Source organism: Oncorhynchus mykiss, chromosome 27, assembly GCF_013265735.2.
Source record: "Oncorhynchus mykiss isolate Arlee chromosome 27, USDA_OmykA_1.1, whole genome shotgun sequence".
Classification (NCBI taxonomy): Eukaryota; Metazoa; Chordata; class Actinopteri; order Salmoniformes; family Salmonidae; genus Oncorhynchus; species Oncorhynchus mykiss.
In genome coordinates, this window is record NC_048591.1 from 32,360,661 (window position 1) to 32,385,660 (window position 25,000).

General features: G+C 44.4%; 1 protein-coding gene across 4 annotated transcripts in view; it reads left to right on the forward strand.

Moving 5' to 3' along the window:
* Window positions 1-25,000, forward strand: part of LOC110507983 (protocadherin Fat 3-like) — a 218,454-nt gene that overhangs the window by 90,455 nt on the left and 102,999 nt on the right. For all 4 annotated transcript variants that reach the window (XM_036965859.1, XM_036965860.1, XM_036965861.1 and 1 more), the window contains exon 2: window positions 10,752-11,069. In XM_036965859.1, the coding sequence (XP_036821754.1) occupies window positions 10,752-11,069 (318 nt within the window). The remainder of the gene's footprint in view (window positions 1-10,751; window positions 11,070-25,000) is intronic.

Consider the following 25,000-nt stretch of genomic DNA (forward strand, 5'->3'; position numbering starts at 1 on the left):
AGGGGAGCAAACTATAATGCTATTTGGCCCTAAACAGAGAGTACACAGAGGTAGAATACTGTAACCGACCCAAACGTAAGGACTATGTACAGACTTAGTGAGCATGGCCTTGCTATTGAGAAAGGTCGCTGTAGGCAGACCTGGCTCTCAAGAGAAAACAGGCTATGTGCACATTGCCCACAAAATGAGGTGGAAACTGAGCTGCACTTCCTAACCTCCCTATGTATGACCATATTAGAGACACATATTTCCCTCAGATTACACAGATCCACAAAGAATTAGAAAACAAATCCACTTTTGATAAACTCCCATATCTGGGGCGGCAGGTGGTTAGAGTGTTGGACTAGTAACCGGAAGGTTGCAAGTTCAAACCCCTGAGCTGACAAGGTACAAATCTACCCCTGAACAGGCAGAACTGTTCCTAGGCCGTTATTGAAAATAAGAATTTGTTCTTAACTGACTTGCCTAGTTAAATTAAGGTAAAATAAATATCTATTGGGTGAAATACCACAGTGTGCAATCACAGCAGCAAGATTTGTGACCTGTTGCCACAAGAAAAGGGCAACCAGTTGTCACGGTTTTCTTCATCTGAAGAGGAGAGGCAAGAAGGATCGGAGGACCAATATGCGGCGTGGTAAGTGTCCATGGTTCTTTTTAATAAGAAAATCTCAACATGAACACAACTACAAAACAAGAAACGTGAAAACAGTCCCGTGTGGCACAAACACTGACACAGGAAACAATCACCCACAAAATACCCAAAGAATATGGCTGTCTAAATATGGTTCCCAATCAGAGACAACGATAAACACGTGCCTCTGATTGAGAACCACTCTAGGCAACCATAGACTTACCTAGACAACTAAACTGAACACAACCCCATTAATCGAATACGGGAGACTCTGGCGGCTCATGACAGACGGGAGAAACTGGCGACTCATGACAGATGGGAGACTCTGGCGGCTCATGACAGACGGGAGACTCTGGCGGCTCATGACAGATGGGAGACTCTAGCGGCTCTGGACAGACGGGAGACTCTAGCGGCTCTGGACAAACGGGAGACTCTAGCGGCTACTGACAGACGGGAGACTCTAGCAGCTCCAGACAGATGGGAGACTCTAGCAGCTCTGGACAGATGGGAGACTCTAGCAGCTCTGGACAGACGATGCGCACTGTAGGCCTGGTGCGTGGTGCCGGTGCTGGTGGCCGAGGACACGCACCTCAGGGCGAGTGCGGGGAGGAGGAACAGGGAGTACTGGGCTCTGGACATGCACAGGAAGCCTGGTGCGGGGGGCTTCCACCGGTGCGTGGAGGTTGCACTGGATAGACCGGACCGTGCAGGCGCACTGGAGCTCTTGAGCACCGAGCCTGCCCAACCTTACCTGGTTGAATGCTCCCAGTCGCCCTGCCAGTGCGGCGATGTGGAATAGCCCGCACTGGGCTGTGCAGGCGAACCGGGGACATCATGCGTAAGGCTGGTGCCATGTACGCCGGCCCAAGGAGACGCACTGGAGACCAGATGCGTAGAGCCGGTTTCATGGCACTTGGCTCGATGCCCACTCTAGCCCAGCCGATTCAAGGAGCTGGTATGTACCGCACCGGGCTATGCAGCCGCACCGGGGACACCGTGCGCTCCACAGCATAACACGGTGCCTGCCTGGTCTCTCTTGTTCTCCGGTAAGCACAGGAAGTTGGCGCAGGTCTCCTACCTGGCTTCGCCATACTTCATGTGTGCCCACCCCCAAGAAATTTTTGGAGCTGACACTCCGGTTTCCATCCCTGCTTCCGTGCTGCCTCTTTAAACCGCCGCCTCTCCGCTTTGACTGCCTCCAGCTCTGCCTTGGGGAGGCGATATTCCCCCGGCTGTGTCCAGGGTCCATCACCGTCCAACTCGTCCTCCCATTGTCCATTCCTCCTTGCGATGCTTTTGTTTATAATCTATTTCACTTGCTTTGGCCATGTAAATATATTTTTCCCATGCCAATAAAGCCCTTTGAATTGAATTGAATTGAGAGAGAGTGAGAAAGAGAGGTAACTATGGAAAGAGAGCAGGATGGAGAGAGAGAGAGAGAGAGAGAGAGAACAGGGGACCAACTTAACACAGAATGAATTACAACTAACCTTGAGCATTCAGTGGTCCCATGGGACATACATAATGGCTGTGTGTGTGTGTGAGGGTTGTAAGTGGGGCCTCCTGTAGCTGGTTAATCATTGCAGAAATAGATAACGGTGGTGTGAATATGTAAGTGTTCCCTCATTTTGCTTCATGAAAAATGTCAAGATACTCTTAAAATGATATGTGTGTGTGTGCGTGTGTGTGCGTGTGTGCGCGCGTGTGTGTGTGTGGCTTCATCGGTAGAGTAGAGGTGTATTTATCTTCATTACAGTGAACAGTATAGAGACCTCGTGGTTCAAGTGTTAATGTCACATTCACCAGTATAGTGAAATGCCTTTCCTGCAAACTCAAAACAGAACAATGCAATACTCAATAACAATGTATTACTTGAAAACCACACACCAGAAATAAGAATAGGAAATATAAAATACACAATAAAGTAAGTAAGTAGGCATTGTCATGACGTTGCCCTCTTTGGGTACAGCAAGCCCCATCCCCCTCTCCCTGTCTCCTACACCCAGGCTGCTGTGGTCAGAGAGTGGTCGTAAATTCCTGGAGGAGATGATCTCCTCTTGGCCACAGTATAGAGAGAGAGATTGCATTTTCATAGAAGAGAGCAAAGGAATTTCTTCCACCTCACAGAACTTGAGGTTCGAACAACATTTATGTTCTGGATAAGGTATAAAAGATCGGTGAAGAATCCTGCTACGAACTGGTCCGTTTGGTACAATTTTGTGGAACTCATGGGACACAATACGGCCACATTACCATAACGTTGTTTATATAATAGTCTCAGAAATTAGGTTTACATCTAATTGTTGTATAAGATGAATGAGTGAGGATGATACTGTTTGTAAAATTGTGTAATGTGATTTTGGACTGTTTAATGAAGGAAACTCCAATTCCCTTGTGAGTTTAACTAAATCAGAGGACCGCCCATGAGCCCAGTTAGGGTCGGGCATCCTGGGACAGGCCCTTTTCTGCAACTCCCGAATAAAACCCCCACTTTGAGAATTTCTCAACAGACCATGTTTCTCTCCTTTACGAGAGGACAAAGGTTGCAGACCAGCTTACCTTCGATAACGAGAGGGCCAAGGTTTGAGACCAGACTGCTGAATCTTTTAACTATCCCACGTGGTTAAACTCTTAGACTATCGATACCGACAGAATAATAACAAGTCTTTGATATTAATTACTAGTCTGCAGCTAAGAATTCGGTATCATTGAACGCGAAAACCGACAACCGCCGAAACATCTATCCATAACGACATGAATGAATGTCACTCTGAACTACCCATTCTAACCACGACAGAGAGGGCGGACAAACTCTCCAACAGAAACAAACTTTTCAACAGAGACCCCGACGACACACTGAGCGTGAAAAATATATACTGATTGCAGTTATTCCCTAATGAGTGAGCGTTCATGTGCAAAGGATTAGCATTTCAATTGTTATAATTATCAACTGTGTCTTATCTCAGTCGACCCCCACTTCCCTTTTGTACACCAAGCCGCGATGCCGGTTTATCCCACTAGGGAAACTCCATTATCATTTCCTTGTAACAATCTACTGTTTGTTTATGCATTTCTGTGAATTACTTAGTTAGTAAATAAATTATTTTAAGACAATTGATGTATGGATGACTCATAGTGAAGACGGTTCGTGCAGATAACCAACAATTTCGGAATGAGACTAACGTGAGGTAAAATAAATAATTAATTAATCAGAAGACTATTGATCAGATATGAACATTTCTGAAAAGTTATATTAGGAAAATTATAACTTTGTAATCTGAATATTTTCCTTGGTGCCCCGACTTCCTAGTTAATTACAGTTACATGATTAATCTGTTTAATCGCGTAACAATAATTACAGAGAGTCATTTGATAAAGATGTATCTTCAGTTTAATGATGCTAAAGACACGACAGCATACTATATACAGGAAATATGATAAAAGTCAGTTTCAATGCCATATTTACATGTGCAAGGGTACTGGAGAGATGGAGGTAGATACTGTACAGTCGTGGCCAAAAGTTTTGAGAATGACACAAATATTAATTTCCACAAAGTTTGCTGCTTCATTGTCTTTAAATATTTTTGTCAGATGTTACTATGGAATACTGAAGTACAATTACAAGCATTTCATAAGTGTCAAAGGCTTTTATTGATAATTACATGAAGTTGATGCAAAGAGTCAATATTTGCAGTGTTGACCCTTCTTTTTCAAGACATCTACAATCCGCCCTGGCATGCTGTCAATTAACTTCTGGGGCACATCCTGACTGATGGCAGCCCATTCTTGCATAATCAATGCTTGGAGTTTGTCAGAATTTGTGAGTTTTTGTTTGTCCACCTGCCTCTTGAGGATTGACCACAAGTTCTCAATGGGATTAAGGTCTGGGGAGTTTCCTGGCCATGGACCCAAAATATCGATGTTTTGTTCCCCGAATCACTTAGTTATCACTTTTGCCTTATGGCAAGGTGCTCCATCATGCTGGAAAAGGCATTGTTCATCACCAAACTGTTCCTGGATGGTTGGGAGAAGTTGCTCTCAGAGGTTGTGTTGGTACCATTCTTTATTCATGGCTGTGTTCTTAGGCAAAATTGTGAGTGAGCCCACTCCCTTGTCTGAGAAGCAGCCCCACACATGAATGGTCTCAGAATGCTTTACCTTTGGCATGACACAGGACTGATGGTAGGGCTCACCTTGTCTACTCCGGACAAGCTTTTTCCCGGATGCCCCAAACAATCACAAAGGAGATTCATCAGAGAAAATGACTTTACCCCAGTCCTCAGCAGTCCAATCCCTGTACCTTTTGCAGAATATCAGTCTGTCCCTGATGTTTTTCCTGGAGAGAAGTGGCTTATTTGCTGCCCTTCTCGAACACCAGGCCATCCTCCAAAAGTCTTCGCCTCACTATGCGTACAGATGCACTCACACCTGCCTGCTGCCATTCCTGAGCAAGCTCTGTACTGGTGGTGCCCCGATTCCGCAGCTGAATCAACTTTAGGAGATGGTCCTGGCGCTTGCTGGACTTTCTTGGGCACCCTGAAGCCTTATTCACAACAATTGAACCGCTCTCCATGAAGTTCTTGATGATCCGATAAATGGTTGATTTAGGTGCAATCTTACTGCCAGCAATATCCTTGCCTGTGAAGCCCTTTTTGTGCAAAGCAATGATGACGGCACGTGTTTCCTTGCAGGTAACCATGGTTGACAGAGGAAGAACAATGATTCCAAGCACCACCCTCCTTTTGAAGTTTCCAGTCTGTTATTCAAACTCAATCAGCATGACAGAGTGATCTCCAGCCTTGTCCTCATCAACACTCTGTCTGCTGGTCCTTTTGTGGCAGGTCTGAAATGCAGTTTAAATGTTTTTTGGGGATTCAGTTCATTTGCATGGTAAAGAGGGACTTTGCAATTAATTTAAATTCACCTGATCACTCTTCATAACATTCTGGAGTATATGCAAATTGCCATCATACAAACTGAGGCAACAGACTTTGTGAAAATTAATATTTGTGTCATTCTCAAATATTTTGGCCACGACTGTATGTATAGGGGTAAGGTGACTAGGCAACAGGATATATGTATGTGAGTGTGTGTGCAGGTGTGTAGAGTCAGTATAAATGTATGTGCATATTATGTATAGATGAACAAATGATGGAGTGAGTGTTTGTGTGAGTGTTGGAGGGACGTGTGTGTGTGTAGGGACTGTGAGTGTGCATAGATGTAATAAAAGGTTAATACCAATGCAAGGTTAACTCATATAGTCCATGTAGCTATTTAGTTAGGTATTTGTCAGTTGTATTGCTTGAAGGTAGAAGCTGTTCAAGAGCCTGTTGATGTCAGACTTGATGTACCAGTACCGTACCGCTTGTGTGCGGCAGCAGAGAAAATAGACTATGGCTTGGGTGGTTGGTGTCTTTGACGATTTTCAGGGCCGGCCTTCCACACCTCCTGATATAGATGTCCTTGATGGCAGGGAGCTCGTCCCCAGTGATGTTCTGGGCTGTCCACGCAAGCCTCTGTTACGCCATGCGATCGAGGGCGGTGCTATTGTCATACCAATCAGTGATGCAGCCAGTCAATATGCTCTCAATGGTAGAGCTGTAGAACTTTTTGATGATTTGAGGGCCCATGACAAACTTTTTCAACCCCATGAGGGGATAGAGGCACTGTTGAGTCTTCTTTACGACGGTGCCTGTGTGTTTGGACCATTTTAAGTCCTTAGTTATTTGGACACAGAGGAACTTGGAGCTGTCTACCTGCTCCACTGCCGCCCCGTCGATGTGGATGGGGAGTGCTAACCCCCCATTTCCTGTAGTCCACGATCAGCTCCTTGGTCTTGTTGACGTTGAGGGAGAAGTTGTTGCTCCGGCACCACACAACCAGGTCACTGATCTTCTCCATGTCGGCTGACTCATCGTCGCTGGTGCTCCTACCTATCACATTGTGTCGTCAGCGGACTTCATAATGGTGTTGGAATCGTGCGTGTCCCACAGTCATGGGTGAACAGGGAGTACAGGAGGGGACTAAACACACACCCCTGTGGGGCCCCTGTGTTAAGCTTCAGCTTGACGGAGGTGATGTTGCCTACCCTCACCACCTGAGGTCGTTCCTTCAGTAATTCCAGGATACAGTTGCAGAGGGTGTGTGTGCGTGTGTGTGTCAGTATGTTAGGGGTGGATGATGTTAAACTTTGTCCTGTCGTGATTATGTACCCATAAAACATAAAACACAGTGATTTACAATGGTATCATCTCCTATTGGACAACCCAATGTGTTTCTGTGTGTGTATCAAATCAAATCAAATTTTATTTGTCACATACACATGGTTAGCAGATGTTAATGCGAGTGTAGCGAAATGTTTGTGCTTCTAGTCCCGACAATGCAGTAATATCTAGTAATCTAACCTAACAATTTCACAACAGCTACCTGATGCACACAAGTGTAAAGGAATTAATAAGAATATGTACATAAAAATATATGAATTAGTAATGGCCGAGCGGCATAGGCAAGATGCAGTAGATGGTATAGAGTACAGTATATACGTATGAGATGAGTAATATAGGGTATGTAAACATTATATAAAGTGACATTGTTGAAAGTGGCTAGTGATACATGTATTCCATCAATTTTTCCATTATTAAAGTGGCCAGAGTTGAGTCAGTATGTTGGCAGCAGCCACTCAATGTTATTGATGGCTATCTAACAGTCTGATGGCCTTGAGAGAGAAGCTGTTTTTCAATCTCTCGGTCCCAGCTTTGATGCACCTGTACTGACCTCGCCTTCTGGATGATAGCGGGGTAAACAGCCAGTGGCTCGGTGGTTGTTGTTCTTAATGATCTTTTTGGCCTTCCTGTGACATCGGGTGGTGTAGGTGTGCTGGAGGGCAGGTAGTTTGCACCCGGTGATGCGTTGTGCAGACCTCACTACCCTCTGGAGAGCCTTACGGTTTTGGGCGGAGCAGTTGCTGTACCAGGCGGTGATACACCCCGACAGGATGCTCTCGATTGTGCATCTGTGTTTTTGGTGACAATCCAAATTTCTTCATCCTCCTGAGGTTGAAGAGGCGCTACTGCGCCTTCTTCACCACGCTGTCTGTGACCATTTTAGTTTTTTCGTGATGTGTACGCCGAGGAACTTACAACTTTCCACCCTCTCCACTACTGTCCCGTCAATGTAGATAGGGGGCTGTTCCCTCTGCTGCTTCCTGAAGTCCACGATCATCTCCTTTGTTTTGTTGACATTGAGTGTGAGGTTATTTTCCTGACACCACACTTCGAGGGCCCTCACCTCCTCCCTGTAGGCCGTCTCGTCGTTGTTGGTAATCAAGCCTACCACTGTAGTGTCGTCTGCAAACTTGATGATTGAGTTGGAGGCGTGGATGGCCACGCAGTCGTGGGTGAACAGGGAGTACAGGAGGGGGCTGAGAACACACCCTTGTGGGGACCCTGTGTTGAGGATCAGCAGGGTGGAGATGTTGTTGCCTACCCTCACCACCTGGGGGCGGCCCGTCAGGAAGTCCAGTACCCAGTTGCACAGAGCGGGGTCGAGACCCAGGGTCTCGAGCTTAATGGAGAGTTTGGAGGGTACTATGGTGTTAAATGCTGAGCTGTAATCGATGAACAGCATTCTTACATAGGTGTTCCTCTTGTCCAGATGGGTTAGGGCAGTGTGCAGTGTGATGGCAATTGTGTCGTCTGTCGACCTAGCGCAGTAGTCATTTAGCAGTATTCATTTAGCTCAGTTACCTTAGCTTTCTTGGGAACAGGAACAATGGTTGCCCTCTTGAAGCATGTGGGAACAGCACACTGGCTTAAGGATTGATTGAATATGTCCATAAACACACCAGCCAGCTGGTCTGCGCATGCTCTGATGACGCGGCCGGGGATGCCGTCTGGGCCTGCAGCCTTGGCGAAGGTTAAGACTTTTAAATGTTTTACCCACGTGTATGGGTGTGTTTGTCAGTATTCAGGGGTCAAAGTTCTCCGTCAATGCGACAGATTTCCTTCATGTGGATACTGGAGAGGTCATTTTTTTTTAGATCAGTGTACATCTCTGGGGGATATGTCTGTTCCACCAAATATCTTCTCAAATACATGTATTCTCAAATATGAGATTTTCTCTGTTACGCTGTGTGCACTGAACTGACATGCATGATTGTTGCTGGCCCTTCCATGTTCAGATGAAGGGAATGAAATAGTTTATAATGCTCACCACCGCGGCGCTCAACTCAAACAGCGGTGTGTAATTCAAATCCTATACTTCATCACTCAGGATGTAACTTTCCTGTGTTACTAGTTTTTGCCTTATAATGTAGGTTATTAAATGTAACTAGTTATAATGTAGTTATTAAAATGTAATCAGCTGACCTATTCAGCTTGTTGTTGTGTGAACATTTTCCTCTCGAAGCACATTCCAGTTTCGAGAGCCGTAGGGTGAGAGACAAGTAGTCAATACAGACTTTTTAAAGTAGTTTTGAACTATTTTTTAAGAGAGGGGGGATCCCAGTTTTACATTGCTACCATGTTTATTTCTGTACCCCCTCAATTGCTTGTGTGGCATCGTTTTTACAAATGCAGTTATAGCCATAGATTCAAGCATGGTTTAGGTGCAGCTGTGCAACAGAGCTCTTAAAGGGCAATGACATACATTGTAATAAACCCCCAAAACTTTGGAGAGGGAATAATAACTAATTATAATTTATATTCAGTACCAGTCAAACATTTGGACACACCTACTCACTTGAGAGTTTTCTTTATTTTTACTATTTTGTCATTAAATTTTTTAAGGGTTTTTCTTTAGAATTCTGTAGAATAATAGTGAAGACGTCATAACTATAAATAACACATATGGAATGATGAAGTAACCAAAAAAGTCTTCAACAAATGAAACAAGTCAAAAACATTTTTCAACAAATCAAAATATTTTATATTTGACATTCTCCAAAGTAGCCAGCTTGATGACAGCTTTGCACACTCTTGGCAATATCTCAACTCTCTCAAGTGTGCGTGTGTGCGTGTTCCATTAGAATATTTATGCTGGTAGAAGCAGTTGTCCACTTCCCACATCTTATCACACAACGTCCTCATGACTCTCGATGTTGGACACAGTACACACTAATCGTTCCCATCATGTTAGGGTGTGTCTTACAATCTCAAGTATGCTTGAAAGCTTAACTAACTACTCTTATCGTAAATATCTCATGAGTCTCTCTGTTGTAATGCATGAGATCTAATGGAGGAGCAGAGAGCTCGATGCTGAAGATGTGTTGAGCAGTGGGGGCTTGGTTGGAGTGGCATTCATTCTAAATGGGTGCATAGCTCTAATGTACTGTGGGCCAGTCAGCATCACTTATGTCACAGCCAGGGTTTGAATATGGATGTTTGTTTACTGAAGGGAGAAATCGGCCACTTAGAGAGCAGCCAAGTCAAGTCTATCAGATAATGAACACACAGCCACGGAACGCTATTTACACACACACACTAAACAGAGTGGTTAAGGGCAAGTGCAGAAATGACGTCAGGTTTGGTTAAATGAACCACTCTATCCCTGGGTTGTAGAAAATGGATCATATGTTAAACATGTTGAGTCTGGTCTTGATACACACAGAGCTGTTGGAGATGTGTGAACATTGACCAGAACATTGGCTTGGCTTTTGTTTGGGCTTTTACTATGTGTTGGGCACTTAACGGTGTATGTATATGAAGTATACAGCATTTCACTTTTATTCTTAGGAGGTCCAGATTTAGAAATATTGACCACACATTCATGTCTGTTGATGTAGACGGTACATGGTCGACCAGAGGATTGTCTGTTTTCTAAGGAGTATTCTGAGGCCAACCACACTTCTTTTATTGGCTCTTTCTATGTGACCGTTGACTTCATGTGTTTGTATTTAAAGTATTATGAGATTGTGAGTTAAACATTTGTCAGTTTAGCTGAACCAAAATAGTTTTGTCTTTCTGCATTTATTAACTTATTAAAAACACGGAAACAAACTAATGTTCTTCCACCCCCCTCTGTCCGCCCCTGTAGAAGCCGATGTGAACGTTGACTAGATGTTAGAATGGAAGTTAAACGACCTAGGCCTAACTTTTCTCTCTCCCTCTCTCCACCTCTCTAGGTGTCATCTACACCACAGACACTCTGGACCGCGAGACCAAGGACTCCTATTGGCTGACGGTGTACGCTGCAGACCACGGGGTGGTGCCCCAATTCGCCATCATGGAGGTGTACATCCAGGTAGAGGACGTCAACGACAACGCCCCCCTGACCTCTGACCCTGTCTACCACCCCGTCATCATGGAGAACTCTCCCAAGGACCTGTCGGTTATTCAGATCCAAGCCCAGGACCCGGACGCCACTGGGGGAGCAGAGAGACTGAGCTACAGGATAGCTAGTGGGAACCCACAGAACTTCTTCACCATCAATACCAGGACCGGTGAGTGGGGAGGGGGAGATGGTGTGTGTAGAGTGTGGGGGGAGGGGGAGATGGTGTGTGTAGAGTGTGGGGGGAGGGGGAGATGGTGTGTGTAGAGTGGGTGGGGGGAGGGGGAGATGGTGTGTGTAGAGTGGGTGGGGGGAGGGGGAGATGGTGTGTGTAGAGTGTGGGGGGAGGATGAGGTGGTGTGTGTAGAGTGTGGGGGGAGGGGATGGTTGTGTATGTGTGTGAGAGCACAGAGACTGAGTTACAAGATAGATAGCTACAGTTGTTCTTCACAATCAATACCACCATCAATGGTGATGGGTTTGTATGCAGTGTGTGTAGTAGTGTGTGAGGTGTGTCAGGTTCGTGAGTGTCTGGGTGTCTCATCTGGTTAAATAGGGCTCTGCTGATGTTGGCTGGCCCTGCAGGACATGTCTTTGGCTGGGGACTTGTGTATCCTTGAAGTTGGTGTGTTTTCTCCCATCTGCACCAGGGGGAGGGGGAGGTGTTTTTTGTCTCTGCTTCAATTTAAATTACAGGTTTTAATCTGAGAATCTGTAAGTGTGTGTCTATCAAAATCTTTGTCTGAATATGAATGTGTCTGCTCTTTGTGTGTGTGTGTGTGGTTGTCTCTCTCCTGTCTGTCTGTCTGTCTGTCTGTCTGTCTGTCTGTCTGTCTGTCTGTCTGTCTGTCTGTCTGTCTGTCTTTTATGTTGCTGAGAGTAATTCTGGGAAACTGCTTATTCACACACATAACTGATCAGTGTGTGGTCCCAGACAACATGACCGGGAAGATTTAGTTGACCAGAAACATACACATTGGGGGCGTAACCCTTTAGGGCATCCACCCATGGTGCTCAGAATGACAGACATCACATTTACATTATGATAATGCATCTTAACAGAACATGCAACTCCTGTAATGAAGCATATAATAAAAAAATGTAACATTTCTAAACGGAGCACCTGGGGAAACACCATTCTAAACAGAGCACTTGGAAAAACACCATTCTAAACAGAGCACCTGGGGAAACACCATTCTAAACAGAGCACCTGGGGAAACACCATTCTAAACAGAGCACCTGGGGAAACACCGTTCTAAACAGAGCACCTGGGGAAACACCATTCTAAACAGAGCACCTGGGGAAACACCATTCTAAACAGAGCACCTGGGAAAACACCATTCTAAACGGAGCACCTGGGGAAACACCATTCTAAACAGAGCACCTGGGGAAACACCATTCTAAACAGAGCACCTGGGGAAACACCATTCGAAACAGAGCACCTGGGGAAACACCATTCTAAACAGAGCACCTGGGGAAACGCCATTCTAAACAGAGCACCTGGGGAAACGCCATTCTAAACAGAGCACCTGGGGAAACACCATTCTAAACAGAGCACCTGGGGAAACACGATTCTAAACAGAGCACCTGGGGAAACACCATTCTAAACAGAGCACCTGGGGAAACACCATTCTAAACAGAGCACCTGGGGAAACACCATTCTAAACAGAGCACCTGGGGAAACACGATTCTAAACAGAGCACCTGGGGAAACACCATTCTAAACAAAGCACCTGGGGAAACACCATTCTAAACAGAGCACCTGGGGAAACACCATTCTAAACAAAGCACCTGGGGAAACACCATTCTAAACAGAGCACCTGGGGAAACACCATTCTAAACAGAGCACCTGGGGAAACACGATTCTAAACAGAGCACCTGGGGAAACACCATTCTAAACAAAGCACCTGGGGAAACACCATTCTAAACAGAGCACCTGGGGAAACACCATTCTAAACAGAGCACCTGGGGAAACACGATTCTAAACAGAGCACCTGGGGAAACACCATTCTAAACAAAGCACCTGGGGAAACACCATTCTAAACAGAGCACCTGGGGAAACACCATTCTAAACAGAGCACCTGGGGAAACACCATTCTAAACAGAAACCTCATGCGAGCAGTTCCATATGTGACAGAGATAAACATCTTTGTTAGAAACTTAGAAAGAGGAGTAATCTAAAGATACAACAACTAGGATGGGTTGCTAATATGACTAGGATCGCACCTTTGGCTTCTGGACATCAAAATAAAGTTGATATGAAAACCAATAGAACAGGAGATAAATTCTGGTTTCAATGACATATAAGGAAGTCTTTATAAAACGATCGCCTCCATGTTTCAGTGGTAGGATTTCCCCTAGGCTCCTTTGAAGCAAGGTAAGACGTGCCTCATAATATGAAGTAAAAACGTTCAAGTTTCAAACAATTAAGTATCAGTTTTCAAAATGCATACTAGCCTCAGCTCACATTGCAAAGTGGTGGATGACACACCTATGCACTTCAACAGCGAATGGGAGATGTGCTTCAAAATGATAGCTATTTTTAACAGGAACCGTGGTGTGTGTGTATATGTGTGTGTGTGTTGGAGCGTCAGGCTGATCAGATGTGTGTAGCTGAGAGCAGCAGCTCCCAATATAGAACCCTGACAGGGTGAAACACACAGCCTCAGAGAGACAACAGCAGCACATCTGAGAACCAGGAACGTCCACTGGGACACACACACACATCCACTAGGACACACACACACACACACACATCAACTGGGACACACACACACATCCACTGGGACACACACACACACACACACACACACACACACACACACACACACACATCCACTGGGACACACACACACACATCCACTCGGACACACACACACACATCCACTGGGACACACAAACACACATCCACTGGGACACACAAACACACAGACACACACATGCAAAATAGATATAGAGAGGGGAATAGAGAGAGAGGATGAAGAAAAAGTGAGTGGGTGGTTGAGAGGAAAAGAGAGAGAGAGGGATGGAGAGAGAGACTGACAATATTCATCACACATATTATACTTGTCAGCTGTGAGCTAATTGGAGCCAGCTATATTTGTCTTTCATTTAGGTCAGAATCTTTTGCTTACAGTTTTATAAATCTAGATTGATTGTAGAGCATCTGTGTAAACACATACACCCTCTCTTCTAACCCTAACCACACCCTCTTCTCCCTCTCTTCTAACCCTAAGCACACCTTCTCTTCTAATCCCAACCACACCCTCTCGTCTAACCCTAACCACACCTTCTCTTCTAACAATAACCACACCCTCTCTTCTAACCCTAACCACACCCTCTTCTCCCTCTCTTCTAACCCTAAGCACACCTTCTCTTCTAATCCCAACCACACCCTCTCGTCTAACCCTAACCACACCTTCTCTTCTAACAATAACCACACCCTCTCTTCTAACCCTAATCACACCCTCTCCTCCCTCTCTTCTAACCCTAACCACACCTTCTCTTCTAACTCTACCACACCCTCTCGTCTAACCCTAACAACACCTTCTCTTCTAACATTAACCACACCTTCTCTTCTAACTCTACCACACCCTCTCGTCTAACCCTAACAACACCTTCTCTTCTAACATTAACCACACCTTCTCTTCTAACCCTAACCACCACCTCTTCTAACCCTAACCACACCCTCTTTTCTAACCCTAACCACACCCTCTTTTCTAACCCTAACCACACCCTCTCTTCTAACCCTAACCACACCCTCTCGTCTAACCCTAACCACCTCCTTTTCTAACTCTACCACACCCTCTCTTCTAACCCTAACCACACCCTCTCCTCCCTCTCTTCTAACCCTAACTTTCTTCTTTTCTAACTCTACCACATCCTCTCTTCCCTCTCTTCTAAGCCTAACCACACATCCCCTCCCTCTCTTCTAACCCTAACCACACCCTCTTCTCCCTCTCTTCTAACCCTAACCACACCCTCTCCTCCCTCTCTTCTAACCCTAACCACACCTTCTCTTTTAACTCTAACCACAATCTCTTTTCTAACCCTAACCACACCCTCTCTTCTAACCCTAACCACACCCTCTCTTCTAACCCTAACCACCCTCTCTTCTAACCCTAACCACACCCTCTTCTCCCCCTCTTCTAACCCTAACCACACCCTCTTTTCTAACCCTAACCACACCCTCTTTTCTAACCCTAGCCACAGCCTCTCTTCTAACCCTAACCACACCCTCTCTTCTGACCCTAACCACACCTTCTCTTCTAACCCTAACCACCACCTCTTCCAACCCTAACCACACCCTCTTTTTTAACCCTAACCACACCCTATTTTCTAATTCTAACCACACCCTCGCTTCTAACCCTAACCACACCCTCTCGTCTAACCCTAACCACCTTATTTTCTAACTCTACCACACCCTCTCGTCTAACCCTAACCACCTTATTTTCTAACTCTACCACACCCTCTCTTCCCTCTCTTCTAACCCTAACCACACCCTCTTTTCTAACCCTAACCACACCTTCTCTTCTAACCCTAACCACACCCTCTCCTCCCCCTCTTCTAACCCTAACCACACCACTCCTCCCTCTCTTCTAACCCTAACCACACCCTCTCCTCCCTATCTTCTAACCCTAACCACACCCTCTTCTCCCTCTCTTCTAACCCTAACCACACCCTCTCCTCCCTCTCTTCTAACCCTAACCACACCCTCTCTTTTAACTCTAACCACAATCTCTTTTCTAACCCTAACCACACCCTCTCTTTTAACTCTAACCACAATCTCTTTTCTAACCCTAACCACCCTCTCTTCTAACCCTAACCACACCCTCTTCTCCCCCTCTTCTAACCCTAACCACACCTTCTCCTCCCTCTCTTCTAACCCTAACCACACCCTCTTCTCCCTCTCTACCACTCCCTCCTTATATTCTACTTCATTATTGCTATTTTCTCATTATTGATTCTCCTGTACCGCTCTCCTTCTCTATTTCAATGTTTGTCTCTCCCTCTCTCTCTCTCTCTCCATCTCTCATTCTCTCCCCCTTACCCTGTATGATGTTGAATATTTTAAATGTCCTTTATGAAATTTTGATGATGAGGTCTACAGTGCATCCATTCACAATCATTCTCCCAGATTTACTGTGTGGAACAAGACACTCTCAGTAGCTCTGTATATGCCTGAACACACGATAGATGTGTTCTCTATATGCCTGTTTACGATAGATGTAAGGAGCATGATGCTAGAAGTGAACATACATCTGCCTGCTGACTTGCGCCCTTTCCCATACATTGGTAGCTATCACAATGCTATATATAGCATTTAAGCTAATCCATTGCTAGTACAGTATATGATGAAACACAATACATAGTGCTAATCTGTCATTTAGCTAGCCCCTTTGTTCATGTTTCGATAACGGAAGACCAGCAGATGATGCTAAGATAACTGCTGAAAGTGACCTTGGTGTTATCACTGTACTCATCCACAATGCATTGGTGGTGATATATACTGTATCATTGTATTGAAATGTCTGGAGAATTCATGAGTTGAATATATATTCAATCATCTCTCATCCGACAGAGATTATTTAGCTTTAGAAGTGTGTGTGCGTATGTGCACGTGTGTGTTTGTGCATGTGTGTGTGTTTTAAGTCAGTTACTAGGAAAAGAAGAGAGTAAGAGAGGCCTCAGATATTTAGCTTTAGTTCCTGCAGAAAAAGGACACACACATACACATTTGCACACACACCAGAAGTAACAACTCATCCGGAAGCTGAATCAGCAGCTAGTCTCTCCCAGCTATCGCCTCATGAAAGAGAGACAAAGTGGCTGGCTGGAATTTATTAGGATTTTTATTGATGAACTGTTTTTGTCAGTCCCTCATTCTCCCTGCGGACAGATATGTCTAACGCCCGTCTGACTCGAGTCACAAATTTGATGACTTGAGACTTGACTTGATAGAAAATTAAACAACTTGAGACTTGACTCGGGACTCAATTTAGACTTGGGACTGATGACTTGAAATGACCTGGCCAGATTTGGGAACATTTTCTCATTTTGTGGCACAGAGTACCCGTGGATTAGGCTACTCTCCACACAGCCAGAGACTGTATCACAATGCCAATCAACACAGGTCAGGTGACCTACATTAGTGCAGTGAGACGGTGTTGAGGGGTCGCGAGTGTGAAACTGAATGGGAGAAATTCATAAAATATTCATACATATTTTAATAGGCTAGATATAGCCTACCATTTGTATTTGTTTTGTTTATTAAATCTGGTTACTAACATAGGCTTACAGCATTGCACCAAATTCTTGTAATCCGTGATTCAGAGCCAAAAAGTTGCGCGTCTTGACTGTTGATCAATGACCAGTCATCAGCATTGGCGTGCAAAGGTGGTCGCACATAGCCAGCTTAGTGACCAGAAAGCACTTGATTCATTTTCTCCGGTTTGCCTTGCAAAAACACAGTATCCTACCTACCATAATATTATCCATATACAGTGCCTTGCGAAAGTATTTCAGGCTTCAAACATAAAGATATAAAACTGTATTTTTTTGTGAAGAATCAACAACAAGTGGGACACAATCATGAAGTGGAACGACATTTATTGGATATTTCAAACTTTTTTAACAAATCAAAAACTGAAAAATTGGGCGTGCAAAATTATTCAGCCCCCTTAAGTTAATACTTTGTAGCGCCACCTTTTGCTGCGATTACAGCTGTAAGTCGCTTGGGGTATGTCTCTATCAGTTTTGCACATCGAGAGACTGACATTTTTTCCCATTCCTCCTTGCAAAACAGCTCGAGCTCAGTGAGGTTGGATGGAGAGCATTTGTGAACAGCAGTTTTCAGTTCTTTCCACAGATTCTCGATTGGATTCAGGTCTGGACTTTAACTTGGCCATTCTAACACCTGGATATGTTTATTTTTGAACCATTCCATTGTAGATTTTGCTTTATGTTTTGGATCATTGTCTTGTTGGAAGACAAATCTCCGTCCCAGTCTCAGGTCTTTTGCAGACTCCATCAAGTTTTCTTCCAGAATGGTCCTGTATTTGGCTCCATCCATCTTCCCATCAATTTTAACCATCTTCCCTGTCCCTGCTGAAGAAAAGCAGGCCCAAACCATGATGCTGCCACCACCATGTTTGACAGTGGGGATGGTGTGTTCAGCTGTGTTGCTTTTACGCCAAACATAACGTTTTGCATTGTTGCCAAAAAGTTCAATTTTGGTTTCATCTGACCAGAGCACCTTCTTCCACATGTTTGGTGTGTCTCCCAGGTGGCTTGTGGCAAACTTTAAACGACACTTTTTATGGATATCTTTAAGAAATGGCTTTCTTCTTGCCACTCTTCCATGAAGGCCAGATTTGTGCAATATACGACTTATTGTTGTCCTATGGACCGAGTCTCCCACCTCAGCTGTAGATCTCTGCAGTTCATCCAGAGTGATCATGGGCCTCTTGGCTGCATCTCTGATCAGTCTTCTCCTTGTATGAGCTGAAAGTTTAGAGGGACGGCCAGGTCTTGGTAGATTTGCAGTGGTCTGATACTCCTTCCATTTCAATATTATCGCTTGCACAGTGCTCCTTGGGATGTTTAAAGCTTGGGAAATCTTTTTGTATCCAAATACGGCTTTAAACTTCTTCACAACAGTATCTCGGACCTGCCTGGTGTGTTCCTTGTTCTTCATGATGCTCTCTGCGCTTTTAACGGACCTCTGAGACTATCACAGTGCAGGTGCATTTATACGGAGACTTGATTACACACAGGTGGATTGTATTTATCATCATTAGTAATTTAGGTCAACATTGGATCATTCAGAGATCCTCACTGAACTTCTGGAGAGAGTTTGCTGCACTGAAAGTAAAGGGGCTGAATAATTTTGCACGCCCAATTTTTCAGTTTTTGATTTGTTAAAAAAGTTTGAAATATCCAATAAATGTCGTTCCACTTCATGATTGTGTCCCACCCCACTTGTTGTTGATTCTTCACAAAAAAAAGACAGTTTTATATCTTTATGTTTGAAGCCTGAAATGTGGCAAAAGGTCGCAAAGTTCAAGGGGGCCGAATACTTTCGCAAGGCACTGTAAAATTCAGTTTAGCAATCTGCTACAGTCTCATGTTTGCCAGAACAATAGGCTGGTGATGTCAGATAGGCCTAGTTTGGCTGGGTTCTAATTCCTTATTGTACCTCAGTAGTGATACTGGCTATATGTCTTAAGGTTTAACATCTCACCACATTCAATACTTATGGGATGAAGATGTAACATATTCTGCCAATTGAGTAACAATATTTGTGACGAAGAAAAAGGCTACTGACAGATAATGGTTTCCATCTGACCCTGAAACCCTGCAGCATACCGGTAGACTATCTGACCCTGAAACCCTGCTGCATACCGGTAGACTATCTGACCCTGAAACCCTGCAGCATACAGGTAGGCCATCTGACCCTGAAACCCTGCTGCATACCGGTAGACTATCTGACCCTGAAACCCTGCTGCATACCGGTAGACTATCTGACCCTGAAACCCTGCTGCATACTGGTATACTATCTGACCCTGAAACTCTGCTGCATACCGGTAGACTATCTGACCCTGAAACCCTGCAGCATACTGGTAGACTATCTGACACTGAAACCCTGCAGCATACCAGTAGACTATCTGACCCTGAAACCCTGCTGCATACCGGTATACTATCTGACCCTGAAACCCTGCTGCATACCAGTAGACTATCTGACCCTGAAACCATGCTGCATACCGGTATACTATCTGACCCTGAAACACTGCAGTATACAGGTAGGACTCCAGAGAAGTTAAAATGTGACATGATATCATGATATCGCTAATTCAAATTGGCTGTTAACGTGAATGACTTTCAGCTCAAAATGAAGGTGTAAAATCTTGGTATTTTGCTCTTTGAAGGTGCTTCAACTTTGCACGTGTACATGTGCTAGAGAACAGATTGCTCATTTGCTGAACAGCTGTAGAATCGTTGCACAAATGTCAAAATATAGGGAGAGATGATTGCCGTAAATTAATATGCAGCTCCAAAAATAGTTTGGTGATCAGGAATTTGAACTGTTTACTTTGCAAGCTCACCAACACTGGGCATCATGCAACAATTATTAGCATGGGCCTACTACTGGTCTTTTAGTATGTCAAAATTGCTTGAAATTGTTAATTGAGTTATGACGCTTGCATTTGGAATTTGTTGTTAAAATAAATTATTACATTATCAAAATGTGTTGTAGACAAAATAATGAAAAGGGCTGTCTGGAAGCCACAATAAATAGACACAGATTGTGTGACCTTGGCACTATTAAATGGCTCTCGAGTGGCGCAGTGGTTTAAGACACTGCATTTCACTGCAGGACCTAGTTCAAATCTAGGCTGCATCACATTTGACTGATATTGGTAGTCCCATAGGGAGGTACACAATTGACAGCGTTGTCTGGGGTAGGCCGTCATTGTAAGTAAGATGTTATTCTTAACTGACTTGCCTAGTTAAATAAAGGTTACATCTGCATTAAGGATAGTTCTAAGATATTGAGCATCAGTTATCACATATCTCAGAGCTGTTTTGTAGTGAATCATTTTTTCATAACCCATTAAGGTACTCACCTTAAACGGTACCTAAAGTACAGAGTATCAAAAACCTGAGACATTTGTACATTTGTTTTTCTTTTGGGGGGGTACAATAGCAGATATAACCTTATGGCTCTGAAATGTCAATCTTGGTTCAACCTTAAGGCTCTGACACTTCTGAATTAGAATCAGTTTTTAAGTAGACTGTAGCTATTTGAGCACATAAATCATAGAATAGCACTATTTTACCAAAATAGAGTCAGAACACATCATCAAATCCAAGAAATGGATTATGATCATTGGACAAATGCAATGTCTATGCAGATAGAACTTTCTAGTTGTTCATTTTGTTCACTTAAAATGTACTTAAAAAATATATATAACTTTGCAGACATATGAAGAACCATCTAAATATCTATTATATGTGACTAACACATTTTTGACAAAAATGTCAGATAAAACCTAATAGTCCCAAGGTCTTGATTTGTATTTGAACAAGTCATTGCATGTATATTTTTTATTTTTTCTTGACTTGGAAAAACTCAAGTCGACTAGACTTGCTGTTAGAATGCAGACTCAACCCGTTCTACTTGGGACTTGACTCGAGACTCAACCCGTTCTACTTGGGACTTGACTCGAGACTCAACCCGTTCTACTTGGGACTTGACTCGAGACTCAACCCGTTCTACTTGGGACTTGACTCGAGACTCAACCCGTTCTACTTGGACTTGACTCGAGACTCAACCCGTTCTACTTGGGACTTGACTCGAGACTCAACCCGTTCTACTTGGACTTGACTCGAGACTCAACCCGTTCTACTTGGGACTTGACTCGAGACTCAACCCGTTCTACTTGGACTTGACTCGAGACTCAACCCGTTCTACTTGGGACTTGACTCGAGATTTGGACCTTGCTTGTGACTTGAATAATAGTGACTTGGTACCACCTCTGATAATCTCCCCTTTAGACCAACCAAAATGCCAATATTCCACCTGTGCATATATGCCAGGTCAGTGCAAAGTACTGTTAATGACACCAATTTGCCAACAATATTTCATCAGCGATGTCATCATACAGTGTTGCCACCATTTAGCCTAATCTGTAATCTATACTGAACAAAAATATAAACGCAACATGTAAAGTGTTGGTCCCATGTTTCATGAGTTGAAATTAAAGATCCCAGAAATGTTCCATACACACAAAAAGCATATTTCTCTCAAATGTTGTGCACAAATGTTTTTCCTTTGCCAAGATAATCCATCCACCTGACAGGTGTGGCATATCAAGAAGATGATTAAACAGCATGATCATTACACAGGTGCACCTTGTGCCCAGAACAATAAAAGGCCACTCACTATATACAATGTGCAGTTTTGTCACACAACACAATGCCACAGATGTCTCAAGTTTTGAGGGAGCATGCAATTGGCATGCTGACTGCAGGAATGTCCACCAGAGCTGTTGTCAGAGAATTGAATGTAAATTTTTCTACCATAAGCCACCTCCAATGTTGTTTTAGAGAATTTGACAGTACGTCCAACCGGCCTCACAACCTCAGATCATGTATAACCATGTCTTCCCAGGACCTCCACATCTGCAAGATTGTCTGAGACCAGCCACCCGGACAGCTGATGAAACTGTGGGTTTCCACAACCAAATAATTTCTGCACAAACTGTCAGAAACCGTCACAGAGAAGCTCATCTGCGTGCTGGTCGTCCTCACCAGGGTTTAACCTGACTGCAGATCAGCGTCGTAAATTACTTCAGTGGGCAAATGCTCTCCTTCGATGGCCACTGGCACATTGGAGAAGTGTGCGCCTCACGGATGAATCCTGGTTTCAACTGTACCAGGCAGATGGCAGACAGTGTGTATGGTGTTGTGTGGGCGAGCGAGCGGTTTGCTGATGTCAACGTTGTGAACAGAGTGCCCCATGATGGTGGTGGGGTTATGGTATGGGCAGGCATAACCTACGGACAACAAACACAATTACATTTTATCGATGGCAATTTGAATACACAGAGATACTTGACGAGATCCTGAAGCCCATTGTCGTGCCATTCATCTGCCGCCATCACCTCATGTTTCAGCATGATAATGCACAGCACCATGTCGCCAGGATCACTACACAATTCCTGGAAGCTGAAAATGTCCCAGTTCTGGCCTGCATACTGACCAGACATGTCACCTATTGAGTATGTTTTTGGGATGCTCTGGATTGACGTGTACGACAGTGTGTCCCAGTTTTTGCCAATATCCAGCAACTTCACACAGCCATTGGAGAGGAGTGGGACAACATTCCACAATCAACAGCTTGATTAACTCTATGCGAAGGAGATGTGTCGCGCTGCATGAGGCCAATGGTGGTCACACCAGATACTGACTGGTTTTCTGATCCACTCCCCTACTTTTTATTAAAGGTATCTGTCACGTTGGTATAAAGGATTTGGAGAAAGGCACATGAATTCATAATAGGGGTTTTTAATACACCCCCAAAAAACACGTATACAAAACACTGGGATGTACCCAAACAAAAGAACGACACTGGACGAGACCCGGAATACACAATTCACAGAACACGCAGCACAGGCTGAGACACCGCATAGGTACTCACACAACCAACAGACATGGGAACAATAATCAACAGCCCAATGGTGCACCAAAGGTCACATTTATACAAATACAATCAGTGAGGAATATGAACCAGGTGTGCGTAATGACAGTTCAGTGCCTAGAGGCCGGTGACGTAGACCTCCGAAACTGATGCACGGAATGAGCAGCAGCACCTGAGGAATCCGTGACAGTACTCCCAGTCATGTGAAATCAATAGATTAAGGCCTAATGAATTTATTTAAATTGACTGATTTCCTTATATGAACTGTAAGATGAGGAAGATTAATGGGTTGAGCTATTAGCAATGTCAGTTGGTCAATAGGGTCAGAAAGCACCATTCGACTTATTGCAGTTGCACTTCGAGTGACTTCACCGCCTCCAGAACCTGTAGTGTTACAGTAAAGATTCTGACAGACTCATTTCTAACCACATTTATGGAATCTCAGGTGTGACAAAAATGTCAAAACCCCTCTGCAATCTGGTGACAATGTAAGGACAACCTGTCATGTCCCCCACTTCCCACTGTGAGTAGGACTGTGTCTGTAAGAGGGAGAGAGGGATACCAATTAAACACTATCAGTAAAAGGTCAACTCACTCAGAGAGAGAGAAAGAGGGTGAGGGAGGGAGAAGTGGCTGAGGTGCAGAGGGAGAACAGATGGGTGAGAGAGAAAATGAGAGCGATGGAGGGGGTAAGAGCAAGAGAGAGAGGGAGGCAGGAATGGGGGAAGGAGACAGATCGGGGAGAGGAGATAACATTACAGAGAGAGGAGACAGAGAAAGAGAGAGAGGGAGCCAGGAATGGGGGAAGGAGACAGATCAGGGAGAGGAGATAACATTACAGAGAGAGGAGACAGAGAAAGAGAGAGAGGGAGGCAGGAATGGGGGAAGGAGACAGATCGGGGAGAGGAGATAACATTACAGAGAGAGGAGACAGAGAAAGAGAGAGAGGGAGGCAGGAATGGGGGAAGGATACAGATCAGGGAGAGGAGAGAACATTACAGAGAGAGGAGCTAGAGAAAGAGAGAGGGGGAAAGGAGGGCGAGAGATTGTGTGAGAAAGGGAGAAAGGGTAAACAGTATTGATATATTTAGTGTGCAGCGCTCGGGGCTTTGATAGCAGCTTGACATGCTTGTTACTGGGAGCTTTACTGTGTTTGAAGTATTATGCATAGAGCCGCCGTGTGCCGCTGCACTCATTGGCAGGTGAAACGGCTCAACTTAGCACTGCTTTTGCACACACACACATTGCATGTTGTTTTTCCACCAATGCTCACATGCATGTTATGAAGACACAAACACACACACCAAATCACCCATGTGTATTGACCTGATTTACTCAGGCCCTTCCTTCCTTCCTTCCTTCCTTCCTTCCTTCCTTCCTTCCTTCCTTCCTTCCTTCCTTCCTTCCTTCCTTCCTTCCTTCCTTCCTTCCTTCCTTCCTTCCTTCCTTCCTTACTTCCTTCCTTCCTTCCTTCCATCTCTCCCTCTCTTTCTCACTCTCTCACTCATTATTTTTCTTTCCCTCTCTCTCCCTCTCCCTTTGTTTGTCTGACCTCCAGTCCTTTTCTTGCTGGTAAGTCATGTGATTGGGAGGTCTTGGCGGTCACATCTGTGTATGTGCGTGTGTGTGTTCAACCCCATATTGACATGGCTGGTAACCCACTGGGCAGAAACATCAGTTCAACGTCTATTTTTGATTTACATTTGGTTGAGTTGTCAGCTAATGTGAAATCAACAAAAAATGTGTCGGTTAAAAGTTGGGTGAAAAAAATATGAAATTCCCTTATGTTGATGACATTTTGCTAATCCAGTCAGTTTTCCATGTTGTCAGAGAGAGATTACAGTATACCAGTCTATCCTCTTCTCTGATGTTACCTTAGTGTTACCTTTTCATCCCCCTTCC